The sequence below is a fragment of the Aegilops tauschii genome, chromosome 6 (assembly GCF_002575655.3).
Source record: "Aegilops tauschii subsp. strangulata cultivar AL8/78 chromosome 6, Aet v6.0, whole genome shotgun sequence".
Classification (NCBI taxonomy): Eukaryota; Viridiplantae; Streptophyta; class Magnoliopsida; order Poales; family Poaceae; genus Aegilops; species Aegilops tauschii.
In genome coordinates this window covers 330,436,771-330,463,220 of record NC_053040.3, presented here as the reverse complement: position 1 = coordinate 330,463,220, position 26,450 = coordinate 330,436,771, and the positions used below count along the sequence as shown (strand labels likewise).

The following is a 26,450-nucleotide window of genomic DNA, read 5'->3' as shown; positions in this document are numbered from 1 at the left end:
TATCTTGGTATGTCCAACTGACTGACTGTCCTTGCTGATCTTCCATGAAGTATTTGGTATATTTACACAAAATAATTGACACTTTAGCTACTCGTAAGTTGCCTGGATTTTAAATTTGGGTCAGTCGATTTTCTAACCATTGATTTCTGCTCCGAGATTGTTTTTTTAGACAACTGCTGAGATTGGTGCTACATTTTTTTTTCTGTCCTTTGTTGTTTGTTGTGTTGGGCTTGTTCTTTTTGACTGAACCTATTGGGTCAGTAGTTTGCTACTGGGCCGAAGCCCATTAACTTTGAGATCCAGCCCTCATCTCTTCCTTTGTTTGTTTTATGTTATTTCTGTTTTTATGTGTTTTTGCTTTTCTTTTTCTTTGTTAGTTGGTTTTTATTTTTCTTTTGTCGGTATTTTTGCGATGATAGATGAGTGTAAATGTATGCACATAAATACTATGCAACATGTTGAAAATTATACAATTATATGATAGTGCGCTACCGTAAAAAAACAACTAACTATTCTTTGCATACTGCATAATATGCAATTTCAGTGCAAAATAGTGTGCAAGTTTTTTTAAAGGGCAATACCAATGTCACTAATTCATTTTTGGTTATTGTTTTATTATTTTTAAGTTAGTAACAATGCCACTAATTCATTCCTCCTTAGAAAACTATTTTGCGAAAGTTACACTATTGTATCCTTATTCTTGCATACTTGAAAAAGGTGCAATTTGTGTGTATATTTTGTGCAAATTTTGTTATTGTTTGTTTTAGATTTATTTTTGTGTGTAAATATAAATGCAATTACTAAATAATATGTGTGTAAATTATAGTAGAAAGTGAAAGTTGCACTATTATATGCTTATTCTTTGCATATTTGAAAAAGTGCAATTTAATTGCAAGTTGTGTGCAAGTTTTGAAAGGTTTTTCATTTTCATTTTCTTTCTTCTTAAAGGGCTTCATTCTTTCTTAGAAAACTTAGTTATTTTGATTTTGTTTTAGTTTTTATTTTATTTTCTTCTGAAAGGGTAATACCAACGCCATGAATTCAATCTTACACAAAAAGCTTCATTTATTTTTTATTTGTTATTTTAATTCATTATTATTATTTTTGTTTTCATTTTCTTTTCTTTTGTAAGGATAATACTGATCTCACTAATCCATTACTTTTTAGAAAACACTTCATTTTAGTTTTTATTATTAGTTTTTATATTCTTTTTGTGTGTAAGTATAAATGCGAGTACTAAATAATATGTGTGTAAATTATAGTAGAATGCGAAAATTGCACTATTATATGCTTATTCTTTGCATATTTAAGAAAGTATAATTTTACTGCAAGTTTTGTAAGGTTTTCCAATTTCTTTTTCTCTTTTCTTAAAGGGTTTCATTCTTTCTTAGGAAATTTCATTATTTTTATTTTGTTTTATTTTTTATTTTCTTTCTCAAAAGGGTAATACCAATGCCATGAATTCATTTTTTCATAGAAAACTTCATTTTTACTTCATTTTAGTTTTTATTTCTTTGTTTCCTGCAGAAAAAGTTTTTATTTTTTTGATTTTGTTTTAATTTTCATTTATTTTATTTTGTAAGGATAATACCGATCTCACTAATCCATTACTTTTTGGAAAAACTTCTTTGTAGAAAACACTTCATTTTAGTTTTTATTGTTTTTCTTGATTCAAGTAATTCATTATGCATTAGAAAACTACTTTTATTGTTTTTCATTATTTCTGTTTTTGTTGGTTTCGTGTGGAAAAAAAGGCTTAAGTTGTGTTTATAGTACTGAATTGACTAACCTTAATTTTGGTTCAGTCGATTGGATAGAAATTGACTGACCCCAATCCTAAAATCAGGCGACTGCCCCGCAGCTAGTCCCAATAATTGATGACTACCCAAATGGTCGATAACAACTAGCTTATCTACATTGTTGCTCTCTATAATTTAGCTCCACTTAAAAAAACACATATCAGATGGGGTTGCCCCATGATATTTTGCTCCCGAAAAAACTAGAATATGAGATATAACTCCCTGTTTTTCGTTAAGGTGCTTTAAAAACTCTAGTTCAAAGAGTCCTTATGGAGTTGGGGAGAAATTACCCGTCACTACCACCGGCAAATGAATACCCCTTCTCTGTTTTCCCCACATCAACCAACCAAATAGACTTTTCTGACCAGAAAATTCCATTCTTTAAGCTGAAGCTAGTTGAAAGCCAAACATGATAAACTGTTATTTGGTGGAGCTGCAACTCTTGAGTGAAATTTAAAATTGATCTGATGGAGTGAAGTTGATTTTGATGGAGCTGAGTAGTCCCAAACAAGCTCTAAATGGTTCTTCTAATTATGCAATCTCATTGCAAAACAAGAGTTATTTCCTGGGCTCTTTGGTCACACAGAATTTAGTGTAGCATGCCAGACGGTTCTTGAAATTATTTAGGGATTTCATTAACTTACTGCTTTGATTTCACTATTCATCGGCAGTACATGAAAACAATGTTCCATGAACTCCTTGTATAATAACTAGTCCGAGCCATTTCTTTGAGATGTAGACCTCAAAACGCACATACTAAATATTCAAGTTCCATGGTATTTATACTTTTTCCAGTTCATGTCCAAAGAAAATCAAAGGTAATTCTTTAAAATGAAATATAGTTTTTTAATATAAACAAAAAACATGGTGTTCTCTTACAAAAATGCATACAACAGACTATAGACACATACTATATACCTAATAGATTCATCCCTACTATCTTAAAAAAATGCATACAACAGACTATAGACACAGAATATATACCTAATAGTATCCACGTCATCAAGTATGTCCATCATGTAAAAACGCTTTCCAGCTAACTCTTCGTCCGTATGCTCAACTCTTCATGCACATGCAACCTGCCCTAAATAACCATTAACTTTTTTTTCATACACTCTTGTCATCTTAAGTTTCTTTTACTATACGTATATGTCTTGACGTCATCCAATTCACTCCAGACGTCCAGCACGAGTCACAGTCCAATCATGTGGCGAGCAGAAAGAGGAACGTTCAAACATTCATTTTTTTGACTGGGACGTTCAAACATTCATTGTGTCCATTTGGGTGCTCCAACAGGCAATGAGGAGCAATTTAAATAAAGATGCACTGTCTTCTCAAAAACAGAAATGGAAGACCAGGTAAACTTTGCAAAGTCACTATCCTTTTTACAAAGAATCAAAGGAGTATTCAGCAAAAAAAAAAGATACTATCTCTGTAACTAAATATAAGACGTCTGTAATATACAGAGGTAGTACCACATATTCACCAAATGCAGGTTGCTGGCAAAGACATGTATGTAGTGGCTAAACTCTCGGAACCAGAGAGACCTTATATTACAACCTGAAGGCACACAACATACCCGAATTTCTAGCTAGCTGTCTAAAAAGCAGCAAAACCAAGCTAATCAATCTTTCGACCGCAGAACTAAGAGGAACACACCCTGTATGAAATTAATTGATAACAGGAAATAAAGAACAAAGACAAAAATGACATCAGAGAAGAAAAAAAATACAGCCAAGTAATTCTGGCAAGATAAAAGATACAAATACTTTAATGATCTAACATTTAAAAATAATTTCATGACGGCATCATCATAAGAACTTCTAATCCTAGGATATTAGGCAACAACAATGTGTATGTGAAACAGAAAATGATAAACTGCACCAAAAACTACCTGCAGCACAGTGCAACAATGTCCCGAATAATTTGTATTGACGCATACTTGAGAAGCATAGCTGGCCAACATACTATTATTAGAACACATGCAAAAAAAAGGCATCAGGACAAAGTTCCTGGCATTAGGAGAAAAAAGCTAGCAGAGAAACAGGTCGGTGAATGATAGAAGCAGTTACTAGAGCTGCGTGGTTGGTTCAGTTTAGCAAGCGACTTGCTCGGTACTACTCCATATACTCCCTCCGTTCCTAAATATTTGACTTTTTAGAGATTTCAAATGGACTACCACATACGGATGTATATAGACACATTTTAGAGTGTAGATTCACTCATTTTGCTTCGTATGTAGTCATTTGCTGAAATCTCTAGAAAGACAAATATTTAGGAACGGAGGGAGTATAGATCTATCTTCGAGCAGCAATACAAGTCACAGCTTCAGAAAAACACTACCCTGTGTTCAGCCCCAGCTCCCCTCTGCTTCTCTACTTCAGCTTTTTTCTAACAGATTGTTTTCAGTACAACAGCTGTCGTACTCGAATTTCATATCCCACATCAAACCTTTAATTACAAGAAACACAAAGTCTAACCGACATCAATTCTGTTATTATGGAGGAACAACACAGGTAAATAAATGGGAGTAAACTCTATAAGAAAAGCCATATTTTAGGATACCATGCAACTTAAAATATTTGGACTAAACCAGAGCAACATACTGGGCAAATACGCCTATTTATATTTTTGGGGTTTGGTACAAAGAAAATCCTGAAGCAGGAAATACCTAAAAGAAGGTTAACATAGAGCTAACACTGTATTAGGGAAAAAAGCACAAATAGATTACCACTAACCAGACACTAAAGGCATACCATCTCCTACATTACCGAAGTAAAACTAACACCAATATCATTAACGGTGAATCAGTGATTGTATCAATTCACTTGTGAAGTAGGATATCTCTTCGTCACTTTCTGTCCCTAATGTCTTGCTGATCTTCCAGGAAGTATTTGGTATAATATTAGTTGCTTAAAAATTTAAATGCTGACTACCCAAATTACCAAGTTATTCCCATTTCACTCTTCTTCTAATTATGCAATGCCATCGCAAGACAAGAGTTGCATGGAGAATGTGCATGACAATATCTCTTGGGCTCTTTGATCACAAGGTATTTACAGCAGCATGATTTGGCAAACCTGGCAGCTGCAGATTCCTGAAATAAATTACTACACACAACTCCAAAACATTAGAACATCTAAAATGCAGTTTTCTTATTACCACAGGTAGTTCATGGAAGCAAAGCAGGAACCAAACTCTTCTTAATTCACGATAGAGAAGACAAAGTACCAGCACCAACACTGTTAATGGTGAAGCAGTCACTTCACTCACTTGCAGTGGTGCTGGTTTCACTGCACACCCTTGCTGCTAATAATAATTCAGACATCCATAGTACTATTGATACAAAGTAAACTTGGATACACAAAACCATAATAACAATAAAAATGGCAATGCCCAATGATTTTAATTGAAGACAAGCATCACCGGAACAATATCGCCTAACATCGCGCACACTGCTCACAGTAACAGCCGACTCTTAATTCCGAAGTGACATAATCCTATAACTTATTCACGTTAGTATCCCACGAGCCCTTATCGAAAACGGCAACACCTTAGCGTCTACCTCTCCCCAAAGCAGCAGTAACAATTCTTCAATGTTGAGAATGAGCTCAATTCAAACATTCTAACCAAACTGAAACAAAGTACTCTTCAATTAAGCAGGACCCCTCGGCACTTCCTCATCAGTGGATGTCTCAGGTGAGGGCGTTTCATCATCATCAGATTCTTCTGACACACCTGTTTCCTCAGCAGCAGAATCTTTGAGTTCAAGTGCCTCGGTGGTAGCAGGCTCAGCCTCAGAGACTGGTTCTTCAGCTGTACATTCTGCGTGAGGGGTTGTATCTCCGTTATCTGAGCAGAACCCAAGCTCCTTTTCCAGCTTCTTCCATCCGGACAGCATAGTATCAGGGAACTTCTTCATCACCACATAAATAACCTCCTTCGCCTCAGCCACCCTGCCTCCCTTCGCCAACCCTTCAACAAATCCTTTCATTGTCTTGAAGTCTGGCACCTTGTGCTTGCTCATGCTTTCCCTGAAGATCTCCAAGGCAGTATCAAAATCGCCATGAGCAAACAGCGCTGCAAGCATGTGCTTATATGTGGCTGCATTCGCTGAGCACCCTTTGTCACCTAGCGAACGGTACAGCGCCTTGGCATCCTCCATCTTTCCATCTTTGCAATAGGCAGTCATGAGGAAATTGTAGGTGATGGTGTCTGGCTTTACTCCATCGGCCTCCATTTCCGCCATCACCTGGAGAACACCTTCCGGCTTGCCATTCAGTCCGTGGTGCATGGCCTTCACATTATATGTTGCATGGTCCGGCTTGCATCCGCTCTCCAGCATCTGCTTCCACAAAGTCCGGGCCTCCTCTACCTTCTTCTGCTTATACATGGAATCAATCATTGTGGTGTAGATGGTGGTGGTCGGCGAGATACCTTCCTCACGCATCCGAGCTATCACTTCGTGTGCCTTGGCGTCATGGCGGACCATACAGTGAGCCTTCACCAGTATGGCGTAGGAGATGGCGTTGGGGGTGATGGAGAACTCCTTGGAGAGCTCCTCGAAGAGGACCGGGACGCGGAGGTGGCGGCGGCACCGGACGAAGGCTGACAGGAGGGCGTTAAAGGGCATCGGCGAGATGGGGGATGGGAGGGACGGCGCGGCGGAGCGGAAGGCTTCGAGGGCCTTCTCGGGGAGGCCGGCGGAGGCGTATGAGCAGAGGATGGCCGAGAGATGCGGCTCGGTTGGGGAAGCTGGGATGTGGGAGGAGAGGAGCGCCTCGGCATCAGCATGCCGTCCGGCGCGGGTGAGGCGGCGTGCGGCAAGGGAGAGCGCATGGCGCGTAGAGCCGGCGGAGAGGGAGGCGGTGTCGATGGCCTCGAGGAGGGAGACGGCGCGGTCGGCGTCGTACTCGCGGCGGAGGCGGGTCTTGGCGGCCGAGGACGTGAGGGGGGGCGCAGTGGCGGTGGCGCAGAGCGTGCGGAGGAGGACGTCGGCGCGGAGGCTGCTGCGGCGGCGGAGAAGGGAGGCGAGGGCTGCCATTTTCGGGGGTGGAATTGGATCGCAGCAAGGTTTGGGGTTTTAGGTTTTGGGCGACAGAGTACAAAGCACAGAGTACAGCACAAGAGGAGTCTTGCTATGGCCAGTGTTGGGCCTACCTGGGCCGTACTGTACCAATTTTCTTCGCGAAGCCGAAATCCTAAGCCCAGAACGTATCGACGGTCCAACTCCTATACCATCACCACGTTCTCACCGGCCTTCGCCGTCACTGCGCCGGCGCGGCCACCGGCGAACGCCCTCAACTCGTCGTAGCGCTTAAGCTTCCTCTCCCCCGACCTCAGACTCCCCAGTCCCCATCGTGTGTCGGAACCGATGCGGCTAGAGCCAAAACCCTAACCCCTCGAAACAGCTGCCTCCTACTCGAGCTGCGGGCATGGACGCGCTCATCTCGGCGGCGCTCGAGGAGGTGTGCGCCCGCCTCTCCTGCGGAATCCCCGTCACCGACCTCTGGCCGGCGCTACGCGGGGCGCTCGAGGCGGCCGGCCTCCCGCTCAGCCCCGCCGTCAAGCGCGTCCTGTGGGCTCGCCTTCTCGCGCTCCCCGTCATCAGCCTCGTGGTGGGCGACGGGGATGGATCGCCCGTCGCGCCCGGCGATCCGGCGGAGAAGGACGTGGAGGAGGCAGAGCGGCGGGGCGTGCGGCTGGTGTCGAGCGCGCCGCTCAGGGACAACTTCCTTGGGATGTATGACCACATGTTCGCCAAATCGGAGCTGAGTGCCGTCCAGAAGGCCGCGCTAGAGCTTGTCGGGGCAAGCAGGTGCGCTCCGATGTGCATTTGAGCAAAGTATCATATTGGTTGCTTACTATCCCCCCTTCGTTTTCTATTAATCTGTGCCGAATCTCTGGCCCCCTTCGTCTTTGTACATTTATGCCTGACTTACCTGTGATCTTGTAATTCTTTGGGCTTAGGAGCTTCTGAGTATTGAGTCAGTTATTTTACATGTCTCCGTGACTATTTTAGTTATGAAGATTGGAGAATGTTCTCTATTCGGTCTACATATGAACCTCATTTTGGGATGTTTTCATGTGCACGCTATAGAATTATTTTTGTCCGTCGGGAAATTATCCGATTTTACTGCCCCCCCCAATCAGTCCACATACTACCACACATGTCAAATAGCAGGTTCAGCTGTGTCAGAGTTTCCATGCTATCTTGCTTTGCCAGTCAAATAAGTTCCAGGCCGACATTGGCTCCCTTGGACAAGTTTTAAGGGGTTTAAAGCCTGTTTCTTAAGTTTAACCAAGTCAAGTGATAGATTTGATTTGGTAAAAGTTGGCATGGCATCTCCCTTTGGCCGCTTAAAGTTTCAGGACTACTTTCTCTCACTTACCAAGTTTAGGTAGCATAAAATTCATTTCTCAAATTTAGCCACCTTCTCCAACACAATTGCTACTGCTTTTTTTGACCTATCTTTCTTCGCCATAATATATGAATTTGCAAATTGGCAACAAGATATCATGACTTCGGTAATAACGCCTGCGATATTTGTTTACCTTTTGTCATAATAGGACTGTTGGTGTAACACAGAATGATCTATGCAAAAAATTTCACATGAAAGGAAACAACTTCCATTTTATTGTAAAAAGCCTTGTATCACAGCGGCTGATAGTTAGACAATCAGCTCTCATAAAGGTGAAAGACAATGGGGCTGAGGGGGAAGAGGTTTCACATAATAAGCAGGTTATTAACACCAACTCATTGTATCTGTCCCGATATGCCAAAGACATGAATATGAATTCACAACAAAGAATTGAGATTACAAAACCAGAACTACTGGGGAGCAATGAAGAGACCAACATTGCTTTGCAAGAAGATGGAGCTTTGGCTGTAAATTTGAAGAATGACATATCTGTTCATGATTATCTTCCAGCAATGGAAGCCATATGTGAAAAACTTGAAAATGCCAGTGGAAAGGTCAATTGTTCCCTTCTTTTCCATTTGATACTCTGTTTTATTTGTTTCTGATTTGCACGTTTGCTAACCTGGGGCAATTATTTCCCTGTAGGCTCTCGTTGTGTCAGATATAAAAGTTGATCTGGATTACAAGATGGCATATGGACACAGAGCATGGAGAAATGTAGGTTTGTTTATTATTGGTTACTGCAGATGTTCTCTATTTCCCTATTTCCTTCCTTATGGAGTGTTCAAAGATTCCTTTTTCTTCAGGTATTGCATAGGCTAAGAGATGCACAGCTTGTTGAAGAATTCGATGCCAAAGTTGATGATAAGGTGATGTCAATGTTTCCTCCTGTTTCATTGTTATTTTCAGTTATTATTTATGCCATTATTTCATATTTTTTAGGGTTCATTCTTGTGGTTGCCCATGAATCTATAATTAGCAAACCATCTATCTGTTGGAAGTCTGTTCTTCCTGGGATCTCCAATAATGCTAGAGTGCTAGGCGGCACTAGTTACTGTTACTAGCATCATTCAATTCCCTTGTTCAGTTCCTGCTGGAAACTTACATATTGTTTTAGATTGAAGATTCAATTCGCCCCAAGCCCCAGGTCCAAATTTCATCAAATAAACAGAAGCTGAACACATAAGGTGATTGTAGAGCCCAGAGAGTACCATCCAATTTAAAGACAGGAAAGGCCAGACTAGAGACACCACCATGACAGATACAGTCATGGATAGACAACTATGAACTCATACATATGTAAGGACAGACCCAGTGCATAGAAGCTCCCACACAAGGTGGGGTCTGGAGAGGGATCATAGGAACCTAGTCTTACCCCTGCAAAGTGCAATGCAGAGAGGCTGGTTAGAACCCAGGACCTCTTGGCACAAATGGGGAGGACTTCACCACTGCGCCAGGCCTGCCCTTGAACTCATACATATGTAACAACAATAAAACCATGGATAGACAGCTTAGGAATGGCCTTAGTGATTATGAACTGCCTTATTAATTCAAGCAGTTTCATCCACCTTTCGGGCATTCTCCAACTGCAATGCTTCTTTCAGAGCTGCAAGAACACAATTTATTTGGCATAAGACTGCAGAATATTCAACTGCAATGCTCCGCCCTGCTGTACTCTATTACTTTGTTATATTTCTGCATACTTTGTTAATGAACTAGCTAGACCCTTTTCAGGTTGTTCGCTGTTTACGCTTGTTGAAGAAATTTGATCCAGTTGAGTTCCAGTCGAAAAGTACAACCCAAGACTACAAAATTGGCGAGAAACGCCAGGCTAATGATCAAGTTATGGAGCTTCCATTAGAGAACTGTATATATGATATGATCAAAGCTGAAGGGTCAAAAGGTATAACCCTTGTCGAGGTACTTCTCTGAACCTTTCAACAGTACCGCACAGTGCGCTACATTCCTTCATAGCATTGACACATTGCAGTGTTATTCTGCTTCATTTCCAGGAGTACTGCTTTTCTCTGATAGTTGAATACTTGAATCTGGTTACGAGTCAAAACCAGATGAAATGTTGACAGATTTGGTTGTTTTAGCAACTGCTTAGTTAATTTAGCAACTTGAGGACATCAATAATTCCCACGTCAAGATAGGACAAGCTCCTGAAAACAAACTTTTACAGCTTACTTTGGTTCTAAACTTAATTTTTTGATGTGCTACAACAGATTGGATAGTGTTCATCCACTTAAATATCTTTCTCAGTACCTATATGGTCTGCATTATCGTTATGACAAATCCCCATAATCCATATTCAAGGAAGTGAGAATTTCCATTGTCCAGTTCAAAAGGACTTCCAATGTTAATAATCATAGCTGTAGTTCAACATCTGCACTATCAGGAATACAACGTGTATAGTGGCCTGCAGACTATCCATTGCTAGTTTGCTACCCACAGCTGTTAAAAAGTTTTAGTCATAGTGTCATACGGCACTACTGGCAGAATTCTGGTTATACTTGGACATAAACATGTGTCTTAATGTTTTATTAGCAGGCGTATTTGTGCTTGTACCTGGCTCATATTTAGTAGTACTTTTTTTTGCTTGCTTCTAACTGCATGGCCTTAACGAATTTATTTATTGAAATTTCATTTACTGCCCAACATAAAAATGACATATGATCTTTTCTTTATGGCATAACATTCTTGCCAATACAATAGCCTTCTGATTGTGGTTTCTAATGAAAAATTAGCTGCATGCCACAAAACGTCCTTGCACTATGAACCCAACAATGTGTTGTTGGTGGTGAATATATAAGGCATCTTTAGTGCACATCATTATGTAATACACATTGGTGTTGTTTATCTCATCTAATGTGGCATATTAGTTCTTTGTATTTCCTGAAGTTAGTAACTTGTGTTCTCATATTACATACAACCAGCTTGGCAAACGTCTTGGGCATAAGAATTCAAGAAGGCTTCATAAAAGAGTGTCATCCATGCGCCAAAGATTCAATTTGACTTGGGATGCTGAAGTTTCAGATAAGACATCTCAGTACCGAGTTTGGACTTCAAAAGACTTTTTGCACTACAAATCTGGTACTGCTCTGCAAAGTTTTGAGGCTCTCCCAGGTGATCATGTCAATCGTTCCGATTCGTGGTCACTAGTTCCATCTAGCGGATTGGATTCTCATAGCTCTCATGGCAACAATAATGAACTTTTGTATGAAGCGGAATGCCATGATGAGCCAGTTGGACATTCTCTCCAAAGCAGTCATGAAGCTTGTGTTGGAGTTTCCCAACTAGTTAAACAAGGTACAGTATCTAAATTCCTGTCGCTAACTGTGTATTCTCTCTGCGCTTTACATTTGTTTGTGAACTGCAAGCTGCCGTAAATACTTATGGTATTTGACTATTTGTCCACAAAATTTTAATTATCATTGGCTTCCACAGATTTGAGTTATGACCACTCATAGATCCAACAAAATCATGTGCATGAGTTCCCAAAATTATCACATATGGAAGGGTATATTGTACAAACATACAAAATTTCAAGACCACAATCCATTGTATTTGTGTGATATGAAAAAGACATACTCTGTGAACACTATGCAATCTATATTCACTGAATACTATGAAATTTCAAACACCCTCTACCCTAAAATTTTAAGATAGTTCAAAACTTCTTTCATGATTTTCACACATTTGCAACATTTAGGGAATTCTTACCTAATATGTCTGCAATCAATAAGTATTGCAGCAACCTTGAGTGGACAAAATATTTCCTATTTTTATTTATCTGTTGCCCTTTTTGTATGTACCCTCTCAGCCTCTCCATTGTTTCTCTAAGGCACAGTTTGACTTAGAATGGTCTATGGTCTTCTTTAATCTTGACCATTTAATTTATTTCACAGAACATTTTTTTAGTAATGGCAAAATCATGATCGTAAAAAGAACTTTGGAATGCAAATCTACCGGTACCATTTTGGTGCCAGCCAACCTATATATTATTTCCATTCTGAATAAATGTTGGTAGAAAATTACAAAAAATGAACCTCAAAATACATGGATGCATTATTAAAATGTGTAGATTGCACAAAACCACATGTTTAGGTCATATGAGTTGTAGAGAGGAAATACTGGTCAGTTAAATGCAGATAATCACATGTTTTCTCTTCTCTTTTAGATAAACTTGCTTTGGGTCGGAAGAAGCATCGGTGCCCCCCTTCAACTTCTGATGATCGACGACAGAGAAGGATTCTACACATGTTGAAGGTGCTTGCTAAGTATTCATCAATCAGTTTTTTTTCATATGAATCATCTGTTCAAATACAAATGTGCCCTAAATTACCGGTTTTACCGTGCTTGATCTGTGGCATGAAGTAACGCTTGCTCTTGACTGATGCACTTCACAAGTTCACAAGAACATTTACATCGTCTGTGTCCTACTTGCATACCTTTAGTTGCATCGCTTTGCAAACATGAGCTCAGTTTATGTATTGTAACCATTTTCGTGCACTTTTTTTTACAATTTACAGGAACATAACATGGTCTAAGCTTCTGTAAATACTAGTAATTACAATTAAACGAATTTAATTGTAAGTGTTCCTTTGTGCAATATGTTGTTTTCGGCAATTGTATCATAAGCCACAAAATCCGTTCTCATTTTACCCTTTTTAATAGGACTTCAATTATCTATTCACTTCGTGCACCAATCATTTGAAACTGCTGAAATGTGTTCATTAAGAGTTCTTTTAGTGAAAAAAAAACCCAACCCCCTTCCCTAGAAGTCACTCCTTTTGTCACTTACCACCCTATTAAGTTATTCAGGTCCATTGACTCATCTATAAATCATTCTACCATCTTAAGACACTCTTGTAGGGTTCATTTATCTCATTTTCTCACGAATTTCCCTTGAATTCCTGACACGTCAGCAGCCATCCTCACTGTGGCGTTGCTGTAGGTGATAGACTGATATGGCTGTGTCCCTGTGTATCCCATGTGTCATGTGACATTGGGATGGTTGCATGGCCTCTAGTATGTCATGCTTCAATAAAAACCACCAGAATTTCATGATAACTTGTAAAAATGAACAGGTAGGTGGGTATATCTATGGTAAAATGCTTACTGGTGATGCTAATAAACTAGAATGGCTTATAGGAGGCTACATTATCCCATGTAAAACTATGTCAGCCTGTGGATTCTGGCCTCAATATTCCTTATACCAGCATGCTTCTATCTGGGAAGTACAGCTCTATGGTACCAGTACAAGACTATTATCCTTCTTTCTTTTTTAATGTTTCATGTTTATCATTTATTTATTCCTCTTCATTTTTTAATTTGTAATAAATGAAAGCACTTCATAGTTATCTTAGTTGGACTTGCAAGAAGTAACATCATTTTTTGTTCTTTTGTGTACACACGGTCATGTCCATGCCCTTGAATGTCTTCTTGCATTTCATTGTTTTGCACCTTTTTTCCTTTGCAGAAAAAGAAATTTGTGCTAAAGGTGGAGTTACATAAATGGTTGGAGAGACTTGAAAAGGAAAATGGCAAAATGATGGATAGGAAAACATTGGCTCGCACGTTGAATAAGCTTCAGCAAGAGGGCAGCTGTAAATGTATCAGAGTCAGCGTCCCTTTGGTTACAAACTACACCCGCAATCGTCTCATTGATGTAATACTGCATTCTTCTGTTGGGGACTTATCACCGGAACTTGTTGATCAAATTAGGATGAGGCAGCGGAACTTTGACACTGAAACTCGTTCTGGTGCAGCAGCTAAACTGAAGCAAAATCAACATAAGACAGCCATACCTGGTCTGAGGATTTCACGCAGAGTTAAAGATAACAAACCGTTAATAATAGAAGCTATGCATGCCAATGGATTTATAGGTGCAAAAATGATCCGGGTGAAGCTGTTCCATAAATTTCTGTGGGCATATGTTAGTTGTTTGTCAGGTTGCTGCATACCAGCTGGTTATGCCGAAGAAGGGCAGCATGCCAAGGACCTTAATCAATCATCTCCGTTATTTTCGATGGCAGCAGCTATAAATGAAATGCCTGTCGAACTCTTTCTACAAGTTGTGGGATCAGCCAAGAAAATCGATAACATGATAACTAAGGTGCTTTCAGAACTTCCTAGCGAGGAATACAACCAGCTCATGGACACTCATGCTAAGGGACGACTCTCACGCTTAATAAATATTTTAGACAAGCTCAAGGTAATGTTCCTTGTCTTCGATGTTTGCGAGAATCTAGAAAATTAGGCGTTTTTAAAGGAAAAAACTAAGAATACAAACCTGAAGTTCTTTTAGGTTGATATTTGCCTGATGCATATTCTTATTTAGCAAAGTCAACTTCATGTTTATTGCGATTCAACTTCCATGGTATCTTAATTCACTAGGGCGCAGCGGACTTGTAATGACCCAGTTCTGCACTTCTGTGGCTTTGTTTGCTAGTTGCTCCAACTTGCAAATGAACTTGTAGATGAGTCAGGTGTACCATCAGATGCTGCGCCTACACATTCAATGGAGCTCAGGCCTTACATTGAAGAACCAATACGAAGAATTCTTCCATCATCCCATGTTAATTTGAATCATCGCCCAAAAATTCGGCATGATTTTGTGCTTTCAAAGCAGGAGTTTGTTGATGCTTACTGGGAAACATTAGAGTACTGCTATCTGACAGCTGGCTTGACTGAGCCGTTAAGTGCCTTCCCTGGCTGTTCTGTACCTGAGGTTGGTTATCATTGATGTGCATTGTTGCAATATTATCTCAAAATAGTACTCCCTCCGATCTATAATTAGTGTTGTTTTAGTTCAAATTTGAACTAAAACCACGACACTTATTATGGATCGGAGGGAGTAATATTTTACTGTTGGTTTACCTGTTACCATCTTTAAATGCTCATTTGCTTTCTTATCCCGTTATGTACTTTGAAAATAATATGTGTATATATATTTGTCAAAATTTGACTGCTGCATCATTGACTTAACTGTATAGTTCTGTTTACACTAACTTATGTTTCATTCTCTACACGTCTTGCATTTCATTGTCCTTTCTGGTTGTGGTAAATGGTTTTGCCTGTAAGATCCTTTCAGCTAAAATGTTCCTGTTCATTTGAACGTGCAATGCTGGTCTGTTTTATAAATTCACGGCCTTCCAATTTGACCTTCTGAATATATCACAGTATCGTATTTGGCTGCTGCTGCTGTTAACTGCTCCATCAATATTCATGATTTGGTGTTGCATTGCTGCTTCCCAAATCTAGTCAACAGTGTCGGCAGGATCTCGATATTGTCATACTGATATGTGCTTTTTAGTTCCTTGCTAATATGCTCTTCTTTTATCATAAATGTTGCCAGCTGCAAGCATTTTGCCAATTGCCATTTTTTATTATATAATCTGGAAACAATATTTTCTGGCATTGGCAGTTCTAGTTTATCGAGCTTTATATCGTACCATGTTCCATGCAGGTTTCTCATCCTCGTTCATGGAGTTCTCGTAGAGTAATGACTATTGAACAACGGCGGGAGTTACAAAAGCGTATTAGAAAAATCAGTGAGGAGGGGAGAATTCCTTTCAAAGATTGTCTTGTAATCGCAAAAGAGTTGAACCTCTCTCTAGAGCAGGTATGAGCTCGTAATTTCCCTCCATCTTCATGTGAGGGCAATTTATTTGCAGCATTAGTCTGAATAGTATTTGACTTGGTTTTGCACTACCATTGAACTTATATGCTAGTGCTTTTCTACAACTTTGTGTTTTTGGGCATTCCATATTGAGGAAGGAGAAAATATATATTTCGAATTAGTTAAATCCAACGGAAAAATTAAAATGAAGGGTCAGCACAAAACCAGATAAATTGAACATCAGATTAAGTAGGAACCGCCTAATGCCTCAGCAATTACATACTCCCTCCGTTCCATAACGTAGTGCATATAGATTTTTTGAGAAGTCAAACCTCGCAAACTTTGACCAAGTTTGTGGAGAAAAAATATTTGCATCTAGAATGCCAAACATATATCATTACATTCATCATAAGATGTAGTTACATATTTTATATATTTGGTATTGCAGATATAGATAGTTTTCTCGATAAACTTGGTCAAAGTTTGACTTTTGAAAAAAAATCTATATGCACTACATTATGGAGTGGAGGTAGTATAAGTTTATTACTGAGGCAATCCTATGGTCTACACCCTTCTTACATACTGTAATCAAGATGGAAGTTGACCACACGGTAGTAAGTTCCATCATGTGCCCCCTTTGTCATGGAAATTGGGCATGCGACGAATGCTGAGCACGGGAAGGTGGGTGCTGCTCTAGTACCACCTGAGAGAGTAGAAAGCATTTCAGGAACAAGTCCAAATGTGTTCAACTGCTCATACAAAGGAACATCATGAACTGTTGAAGGAATAACTTTAATAAGACCCGCTAAATGTTTTTAGAGACATAGAAAACCAAAGGCAGTAATAACTTGATCCAAATATCTAAGGGGCATGGTATGTAAATTCCAAAGGATAACAAGAACTGTAGTTTTGTATTTGGACTTTTGGAGGAAATTTAATTCAATTTTTCTTATTGGAGTAGAAATGAATATTGAATTATTTCTACTAAATGTCTGCTTGGGTTTAGGTACCACAGTTGAATTGAGTTTGTAAAAATGGAGGCCCAATGTGTTTCCAAGTTGAAATGGAATTGGGCTTACAATTCAACTTTCTATTTGGTTGCTAAAGAATCCACAGATAACATATAGGTCACCACCCAAAACCAAATCATATTTGGCTGCCGGAGAAATGGAATCACACAAGTGGTCGAGTGGCTTCGCCGTGAATGCTCCCCGGTGGCAGCAGAAGAGGTGGTGGGAGCTGGCTGGCGGCGGAGGCTGTGGGCTGTTGCCACCCGAGCCGAAGACAGGGAGGAGGAAGAAACAGTTCATGATGTCGGATGTACTTGAGATCTTGCTGGTTGCTGTCAGTGCCACAGGCTGCCATCTGAGCGTTATCCCCACCTAATAACTCAAAGGTGGAGGAAGAAGCAACCATTGTCAGAGGGGAGAATAGAGGAGGCGGCCAGAGGTGGAGGATGGAGATGCTGTACCAGATCCTGATGGAAGGGAAGAAGCAAGAAGATGAGGCGAGCGACTGTAGAGGTAGACGGAGGCAGGGGGGCTGTGGAGGTCAAGGGGACACGGGCTGACTGGTGGCCGGTGGCAGAGGTTGACAAAGGCACGGCATCGGATATGAGAGGAAGTAGGGGCGGCCTTCGAGCAAGCAGATCTTGCATTCAATTCCAAAGAATTCAGAGTGTTATTGCTCAGTACTTTGCAAGGCCTTCCCTACCACCACCACCCCCCCCCCCCCCCCCCCCCCCCCCCAAAATTCCGCTTCCAGATCCTAATAGCATTTGAACAGCCGATATTCAGAAGACTCGATTTGAGTTCCTGAATTCCAAGTCTAGTTCCAACATCCAAACGGGGTGTAATACAATATGGCTGACCTCGTTTAACTAAGAGTATAATTTTGACAAGCTAACATAACAAAAATGTGCAGTCTGGCTCTTTTGATTTGTCAAGGTTAAAGTTTGACTCCGCGTCACGAAATTCATAACTAGGCAGGCTTGCTTGTTACACTCTGCACTGTGGGATGAACGGGCAGATGGCCTCTTTAAGCCTATCCTAGTGAATCTTCATTTGACTTATTTTCTGCCATGCACATGCGTGTGCTCTTCGAAGTTTATGTGGCACATTTTTTCCGAACATGTACTTAAAAGCATGCTATTTTGTATTAGAAGAAACCGTCAAGAAGGCGGCAAAAGTATACAAAACCACCAAAAGTGGCTGTCCTAAAAACCAAAACTAGAGGTATGAAACAAATAAAAACAAAACTGCCTAGCTAACCAAAACAGAAAGGAAACTAGGGGTGAGGGGCTAGTATTTAAGGAGCTCTGGCATACAATGGCAAAGTCAGAAGATCCTTTGTTTCTGCTAGTTTCCGGAGATCAGCTTTGCTGAGGATGCTATCAGCCATTGATTGGCCAGTTAACTAGCTCATGGTATGATACTATAAATGGAATTGAACAACAAATCTGAGCTCAGTGCCCCGGTGGGAGGTAGGTAGGGAGGGGATTTAGGCCATATTGCAAACCCCGACTGCTGCTGCCAGTCATTGGACCTTTAATTTTCGCATCTTACCCACAGTACAGAAAGGGAATTAGGGAACTCGAGAGAGTACTTAAGCCTGATGGCATACCCCAACAGCCTCCACTTGTCTGGTCCTTCCTACCTTGCATCTGCATCTGCTGCTGCTTGTTGTGGCGGCTGCTGCTGTTCGTGGTGGAGGCCTGGTAATATTAGGGCACAAGATTTGATGTATAGGACCACACTTAGAGAAGATACAACATTCATAGCATATAATTTGTTGATACTAATGAACCATGAAAAATCATGGAGCAATTGTAGCATATCTCCAACACAGGTCCACCTTTATTTCCTTTTTATGGCTTTCTTCACATATGGCCATGATTTTTTCAAGCAACCATATCTTAATTAGCACAACTCGCAGGACTTTTTTTCCATTGTGTTGGTACAATAAAAATATACAACTGTTAATTGTCTGATATGTGTAGATAAGCTACTCATAAGGTGTAAAGATTATATGGACAGGAAGGCATTTTTTTGCATTTTTTCTTCAGTTTCAGTTAGTAATAGTGTCCTTAATTGCTTATCCTGCCAGCAGTCACTGCCTGCTTGTTTCTTAAGTTATGATTGTTTCATTATCCTAGTTAAAATATTGTTTATATCTGATTTGTTTTGTCCATTAGTTCCTATTCAGTATTACTGACTGGCAGGATTTTTTCTATTAATGTAGGTGCTTTGTGTTTCGTACTCTCAGAATAGACAGCTCAGCTTTCCTACACAAAAGCAGCAACGAGCTAGTTCTGGATCGATCTCTCAGAAAAGGAAAAGATCTGCTAATAAGGTTACCCTACGGTTTATTAAACAAAAAGTTGAAGCCAGTGGATCCTCTGGAAAGACATCAACCCAGTCTACCCTGGATGAGGGATTACCAGGGAGCATTTATGCATCATCCACTGGTAAAAAGTTCATGTGGACATATGAATCTGACAGGTATAGTTTCATTCTGCACCTACTACAGACCTTACTACTGGAGCTAAAAAAAATGTTTTGGAGCCTGATCGGTTATTATTATCTGCAGAAAACTGCTGATGATCTACACTAGATTTTGTGCAGCACGCGGACCCAAATGTCAATGGAACTCTCTCTCTGGTCTTCCAGCTGCACCACCTACATGTCGTAGAAGGATGGCATATTTAAATAAAAACATAAATATAAGAAAAGCTGTCGTCCGAATCTGTAGCCTTCTCAGAGAGGAAAGGAGATCGAAAGAGAGGGAATCTCATTCCCATATGTCAAATTCTAGTCATGAGAACTGTGTGGATTCAGATTCTGAGATATTCAATTGGGATTATTTTGAAGATCCAGAAATAAAAAATGCACTTGATGAAGTCCTTGAATTCATCCGAGTAGAAAACGTGAACCAGACCAGGGAAGTTGAGCCTAATAATTCAAAGTGCAACAATGATAATAATGCCAATGAGGAAATTCCAAGTGGGCAGAAAGAGCAGGTAAGTAATTGTCATTTAACCTCAACTTCCAACCTATGTTTTGGTTAATACCGATCTTTCACCTTGGATTAATCAGGTTATGCAAGGTGTTACCAGTACAAGCGCTGCAGTTCCAGAAATTGGATCATGTGAGCTTGCAGAATTGCCTAGACAATCAAATGCACCCCATGCTAGTAACAGCGTGGACGGTCCCTGTGCATCTGATGAAAACATCATTAAGGTCAACAAAGATGAAACTACTAGAAGATATGGATGCAAATCTTTAGCAGTTGCCAATGCGATAGAGCTTCTGAAGTTGGTTTTTCTCAGCACATCATCAGGATCAGAAGTACAAGCTTCATTAGCTACAACCCTCCAGCTTTATTCACAGAGCGAAATTGTGGCTGCCTTTTCCTTTCTTAGTGAGAAGAAGTTCACGGTTAGTATTTGCGAACTTATGCAGTTAAGTTCCCATTGAACATTGAATATCCAGTCTCTGCTATTGTTCAGTATGCTCAGCCCAGCTCAGGTCTTTTGAACCATATTAACTCCACTTGCTTGCAAAGTGCAACATTTAGCTTCATTGCTTGTGAAACCTAGATATTTTCCTCCATTTCTTGCTGTGAGAAAACTATCCTTACAGTCCTACCACTTCTACTTATAAATAACTGTTTATAGGACTCGAAATTTGCTAACCATGGTTTGTGATCACAAAAATTATACTTCATCTGAAGCATGGTCCTATCAGTCCATCACACATCACCATTCAGAAAGTAACTCGATATAGAACTAACATGTACAAATATAAGCTTGTGGTGGGGGAATAGCATGAACGTAGATGTTGGGTTCTGATGTTGAGAACTGGAAATTCATTATGAAGCCGGAATCTAAACACGATGTGATTGCCTGGCTAACATTGTCTGGATTTATGAATGTGGTGATCAATGCTGCATGCACTTATGTTTATGCCCGTGTTATCACAGCCTTTACTTTCCCCATGTTATAAGCACCTGAGTTTGCAGTGGAGCTATGCTGATAATCTTTATTCTTAGCATGTGCTGTAAAGGATGATTAGTCTGTTCAGCATCTTCACTGTTATCCTGCTGTAATCATGTCAGGAATCATAAAGTTCCTTCAGTTCTGTAATGAGCTGGAGCAGACAGTCTGATTTAATTCTAATATGTGATAAAAGACAACAGTTAATTTGTACCGCTGTTCTTACTTCTCCCTGCATTTTGCAGGTTAGTGGACATGGAACAAAGCCATACACCCTTTCTAGAAAATTCTTCTTCAAGGCTTCTCATTCACCCTTCCCATTTGGTTCTGGAAAAAAGGCTTCTGAATTTTCCAACTGGCTTATAGGGCAGCAAAGGAACACTGCAGACAATATAATTTATTTGTATCCAGATGTAGAATGTGGAGAAATTATTTATCTCTTTTCGCTGGTTTCGTCTGGAGAGTTGTTCATTTCACCTTCCTTGCCAAGCGAAGGAGTTGGTGATGCTGATGGGCCTAATAGTTCCAATCCTTTGGTTGAAGATACCAGTGGACTAAATGATGGTACTCACAAACGCAAGGCTGATACGGTGGAACAGGAAAGCAGTGCGGCTAAGAAAAACAAGCTTTGTTACCGCCGTGAGAAAGGTTTCCCTGGTATCCAAGTTGCTCTGAATCAGGAGAGAATTCAAACAAGCTATCTCACTCAAGAGTTACATGATAAAGAGTGCCTTATTTTTAGTTTAGCTCAGGAAATGAGCATGAAGGATGTTGATTCACAGGTTGAAAGCCCCAACACGTTACTGTATTTAAACAACTCCAGTTCATGTCGACATATGCTGTCTGAATCTCATTTGGAAAGCTCTTATAATGGATGGCCTTGGGATGCTATGAAAATATATGCGGACCAGTTACCATCATTATCTTGTAATCAAAATGAATCGTCCATATTGTCCTCTGATCTGTTCAGAAATGCATTTTATGTTATTTATCAAGGTGGCGAAGGAGGAGTTAATTTGAGAGAATTGTCACAGGAACTGCATCCATTAGGTACTTGCTGTTCTCATGAATAATCATTTGCGTAGTTTTTTATAACTTAGTTGTTGCATAAGGTACAGTCTTTTTTTTTTGGTAGGTATAGTTCATTTTTGTTTTGATCTTATCCACTGCAGGCACACAGTTAGTTGATGTGATTGTTCATACACTCAAGAGATTTCATCTGGCCATGGAGGTAAATCTATAAACTTTTGTATAATAGACTAGTTGTGTACTTGTTTATCTACATATTTATTTCTGTTTAGCAAGAGGTCATTCAATTCACTTCATTCAACACCTAGTTGTGACTATTTCCACTGTGTTCTGGTTTGTTATCAGTTGTCTATAAAATTCAACTTACAGATTTGTTACCAACTTTATATTTATAGAAATCTGTAGAGGGTAACATAGCTGAAAATGTATATCTGCAGGATTCTGCTACAAACTTTTGGTCATGCCAGTGGAATAACAGAGAAAACATGAAAAACAAAGTCGAATATGTACACTCAAATTCTTCAAATTTTTTACTATACATAAAGCATTTTAATTTTAAAATGAAATCGGTTTTCATATTTTTCAAGCATGTGTATTGGAGACCTTGCAGATCTATCAAAAAACAAATAAAAAAGAGCAGAGGAGTATATATCTGCTTCATAGATGTGAGAGAATGTAGCACCTTGTACATACTAGGCACTTTTTTTTTTGCAAGAAGTACATACTAGGCACTTTAACTGTGGTAAGATGGAGAAAACCAAGTGCAGATCATGTGGCATTCTTCAATCCTGTGGTGTTCACCTTTTTTAAGGATGCTAGCTGTCTTGCCTGTTTTCTTTCCTTTTTGAGATGAAGCCTTGAGTTGTTAGAGCAATGCATTACTTTTAAAATTCGAAGCTGTCCACGGCTTCTGTTATTTCATCCCTATTTATTCATATATGGGAGTCACCATGTCTGCTCAATTGTATTTCATCCCTATTTATTCATATATTGGAGTCACCATGTGTGCTCAATTGCTTTATAGGTCAATGCGTACGATGGTTTCCAGATCGTTGACTCATTACATAAGTCAAAGTATCATATAACCACACTTGCAGAATACAGCCATTGCAGCTGTTCACAAGCTCCAGGTTCTCAAATAATGAAGACTGGAGGCACAGAAAATGTATTGAAAGAGAAGCATGCCATGTCTAGTAAGCAGGGAACTGTAAAAAAACTTGGTGATGGGCACACAGTGACAATTCTTAGTGGTGAAAGCAAGTCAAGTTCATCTCATATGTGCAGTCAAAATTGTGGAGATAAGGAAATACTGTCTACTCCATCACAAGACAACATGGAGAGTGATAGCTGCCATGCTTGTGAAAGGCATATTTATCACCCTATATTGCCATGGATAAATGGTGATGGCAGCATCAATAGTACGGTCTATGAAGGTTTAACTCGTCGAATTATTGGCTATGTGATGCAATATCCAGGAACAGTAGAGGTGCGTATCTATTTTTATCATCTATATCTGCTTTTTATGTATTTGGAAAATTTTGTGTACCACTAGTTGTGAACTCTTGAATCAGCCCTACTTCATAATAATAGTGTATTTTGTCATGATTTTGACCAAGCATCCTGTTATTAAGATCGTAGGAAAACTTGTTTTACTTCACGCATTCCAAACAACTTAACATGTGAAACCTATACTGAGAGAATTGCAGCTTTCAAGTGGTAGTTCGAAAAGAATGCACCCTTGCTTTGTAAAACAAACATATTCCTTATACACGAGAACCAAACTTACTATGTTTGTGTCCTTACTTTTTGAGGAAAGGTGACACTTCACACATTTACAAGAAAAATCTCAGGTCTTCCTATTCGTATGGTCTTCGAAATTGCTTTATGTTTCACCTATCGTTGTCAACATGGTTATGTTAGAAGTTCTGATCGTATGCTTTGCTGTTATGTTAGGACGATGTTATCCACAAGATGGATGTATTGAATCCTCAGGTATGTTACCTTTGTCTATTTGTGCCAGTATCATCTATATTCAAACGATTGCTGTTTAATGACAATGATGTACGCTTTGGCTCGTACATTGTCTTGCTGTTTTCGCAGACATGCAGGACCTTGTTGGAGAAGTTGACACTTGATAAACACCTCTATGTTCGGGTGTTCGAAGAACCTGTGCCTACGGCTCCCACCATATTGCAGAGTCTTTTCAGTCGGGACACCTGTACACAACCATGCAAGCGTAGAAGGCGTTACTTCTCTAACTCAACGAGCACATTCATGTTATAAGAGGAACTTGGTTTGTGTGCGAAGTTTTGAAAAGCGTTGCCTTGTCTGCTTGTGTGGAATTGTAAACTACATCCGCGGACACTGAATTTGAGTCATATATTCTTTTTGGTCACTGAACTTAAATATACTCGAAATATGTTCACTAAGAGCTTCTGAGTTGCACTTCATCCTCCAGTGAGGACTCGTCGTCTCTCCCTGCCAATGCCGGGGGTCCAATCCTGCTGCTCATCTTAGTGGGAAATGAATCAAACGGCTGTGGATGTTGTAGACCTTTTGTCACATCCCAGATTTCCCTCCAAATCTGGTATATTAAAATTTTCACAGGATTTTTTAGAAACACCCATGTTTGCCTAGGATTTGACTTTGAATTGTTTGATTGTTTGCCTAGAAGAATGAAAATCCAAATGCAACTAGTGATACCCTAGCAAGCCTTAGTAGGAACCCAAGCCATTTTTAAAATATTATTTGGGCAAAAGTATTTACAATAAGTCCCAAGTAATATTCAAGTCATGGTGATTCTCCCAAAAGAATTGAGTTGGATTCATTTGAGTCAATTCAGGACCAAAGGGAATTATTCAAAAATGGTTTTGCATTCTACTCCCTCCGTTCCATAATACATGCTTTCCATTTGTCAAAATCTAGATGTATCTAGACATGTTTTAGTATATAGGTACATCCATTTTTGGACAAATGGAAGTCAAGTATTTTGGTACGGAGGGAGTATGTGGCAGGAAGTTGAATTTTATAAGTCCAAATAATATTCTTGACCCTCTACCTATTTTCTAAAATGAATTTGAAACATATTTGGTTTTGAAACCAAATTCAAATTCAAAAGGGAAAATATAAGTGTAGTAAATATAAGTCCAAATTTCTCAAAAAAAATCAAATATTCCCAAATATTCCATTTGGAATTTAGGACATATTCATTATTGGAAGAAAATTCAAATTCAAAATCATTTGAAAAGACCGAACAAGTTAGAAAAGAAAAATGGAAACAGAAACCAAATAAAAAGAAAGCCCCAATTGGACCAGCTAGCAGATCAGTATAGCTAGCCCAGCTAGCAGATCAGGACCTCGCGCACGACCCGCGCCCACGTTCGCCACTACGCGCGGCCACCGTGCGAGCCAGCCCCATGGCCATGCCCCTATAAACCCTCCTTGCCCGCCCTTCATTTTGCCCCCAGTTGATTTGACCCGAGCGCCGTAATGCTGCCGCGGGCGACCCCTCCGTCTCCGTTCTGCCCTAGCTCGTTCCGGCGAGCACACCCACCCCCGAGATCAACCAAAGCCACTGCTCGACTCCCCGTCCTCGTGCGCACCTCCCAGACATCTTCGCCAAGCCCACAGTCGCCTGGAACCTCACGTTCATTGACGGCCGAACCTCATCGCCGCCGGCGTTGAAACTCCAGCGAGCCTCAAGGTACTTTGGCCCGTGCACCATGTCCATTGTCTTCGTTTCATTCTCGTGCATCTCCCTAACCATTTGGCTCATCTTCACGTACTTATTTTGGAGCACTTGGTCCACACCCGAAGCCGTCCACCGCCGACCGAACTGCGGCGACCTCCTGCGCATCGACTCAATCGTTCCTGAGAGCAGTCGAGGCCATCTTCGACCTCATCGTCCCCGCCGGCGTCCACCCGTGCCTTCCGCGCCACCGAAGGACCACCAAAACGACCGGAGCATACATGTCCGAGCCGTGAGCCGCCGCCATTGATTTTTCCGGCGAGATTCCGACGAAGACTTCGATGAGCCCTAACACTAACCCCTCTGATCTAATCACAACCGTTGATTTAGATCTAACAGCTCACACGCGCACTCACTTACGTATGGACCAATCGGAACATGCTACTTGTGAGTTGCGTTGGGGTTTTTCCCGAAGAGTAGAGGAGATGCAACACAGTAGAGATAAGTACTTCTCTCAGTGAGAACCAACGTATCAATCCAGTAGGAGAATCACACGAAGCCTCATATACAACACCTACACATACAAAAGCAAATACTTGCACCCAACGCGGGCAAGAGGGTTGTCAATCCCTTTGAACTCATTATTTGTAAGGATTAATTCTGATAGTGATAGATAGTAAACTAAATTGCAAAAGAAAATAAAAGAAATAAAAATGCAGCAAGGTATTTTTGGATTTTATATATGTTTAAAGTAGACCCCGGGGCCATAGTTATCACTAGAGGCTTCTCTCAAACACATAACATACGGTGGATGAACAAATTACTATGGGCAACTGATAGAAAAGCGCGTAGTTATGACGATATTCAAGGCAATGATTATGTATATATAGGC

The 26,450-nt window shown here is 40.2% G+C and overlaps 2 protein-coding genes across 3 annotated transcripts; one reads left to right on the top strand and one right to left on the bottom strand.

Annotated features, from left to right (window-relative positions):
- Positions 1-5,109: 5,109 nt before the first annotated feature.
- On the bottom strand, positions 5,110-6,911 carry LOC109766122 (pentatricopeptide repeat-containing protein At2g18520, mitochondrial). Its single transcript, XM_020324892.4, has one exon. The coding sequence runs from the start codon at positions 6,841-6,843 to the stop codon at positions 5,455-5,457; it is 1,389 nt and encodes a 462-aa protein (XP_020180481.1). The 5' UTR covers positions 6,844-6,911; the 3' UTR covers positions 5,110-5,454.
- A 91-nt stretch (positions 6,912-7,002) lies between these two features.
- LOC109766120 (uncharacterized) lies at positions 7,003-24,299 on the top strand. 2 transcript variants are annotated; one of them, XM_020324890.4, is made up of 18 exons: positions 7,003-7,617; positions 8,370-8,775; positions 8,867-8,938; positions 9,028-9,090; positions 9,956-10,141; positions 11,161-11,533; positions 12,405-12,493; positions 13,707-14,441; positions 14,679-14,957; positions 15,696-15,851; positions 19,089-19,348; positions 19,437-19,866; positions 19,943-20,284; positions 21,087-21,891; positions 22,014-22,072; positions 22,895-23,356; positions 23,824-23,862; positions 23,971-24,299. In XM_020324890.4, the coding sequence occupies exons 1-18, from the start codon at positions 7,235-7,237 to the stop codon at positions 24,151-24,153; spliced, it is 5,322 nt and encodes a 1,773-aa protein (XP_020180479.1). In that variant the 5' UTR covers positions 7,003-7,234; the 3' UTR covers positions 24,154-24,299. The 2 variants fall into 2 exon arrangements, 1 of the variants encoding a protein (XP_020180479.1); XR_012187847.1 differs by having other exon boundaries at positions 7,007-7,617; positions 22,308-23,356.
- Positions 24,300-26,450: the final 2,151 nt, after the last annotated feature.

Excerpts from the sequence above, each read along its gene's own strand:
- LOC109766122 (XM_020324892.4), bottom strand. The coding sequence starts at position 6,843 with ATGGCAGCCCTCGCCTCCCTTCTCCGCCGCCGCAGCAGCCTCCGCGCC.
- LOC109766120 (XM_020324890.4), top strand. The coding sequence starts at position 7,235 with ATGGACGCGCTCATCTCGGCGGCGCTCGAGGAGGTGTGCGCCCGCCTC. Across the intron at positions 9,091-9,955 it reads ATGCCAAAGTTGATGATAAG|GTTGTTCGCTGTTTACGCTT; the intron begins GTGATGTCAATG and ends GACCCTTTTCAG. Across the intron at positions 11,534-12,404 it reads TTCCCAACTAGTTAAACAAG|ATAAACTTGCTTTGGGTCGG; the intron begins GTACAGTATCTA and ends CTTCTCTTTTAG.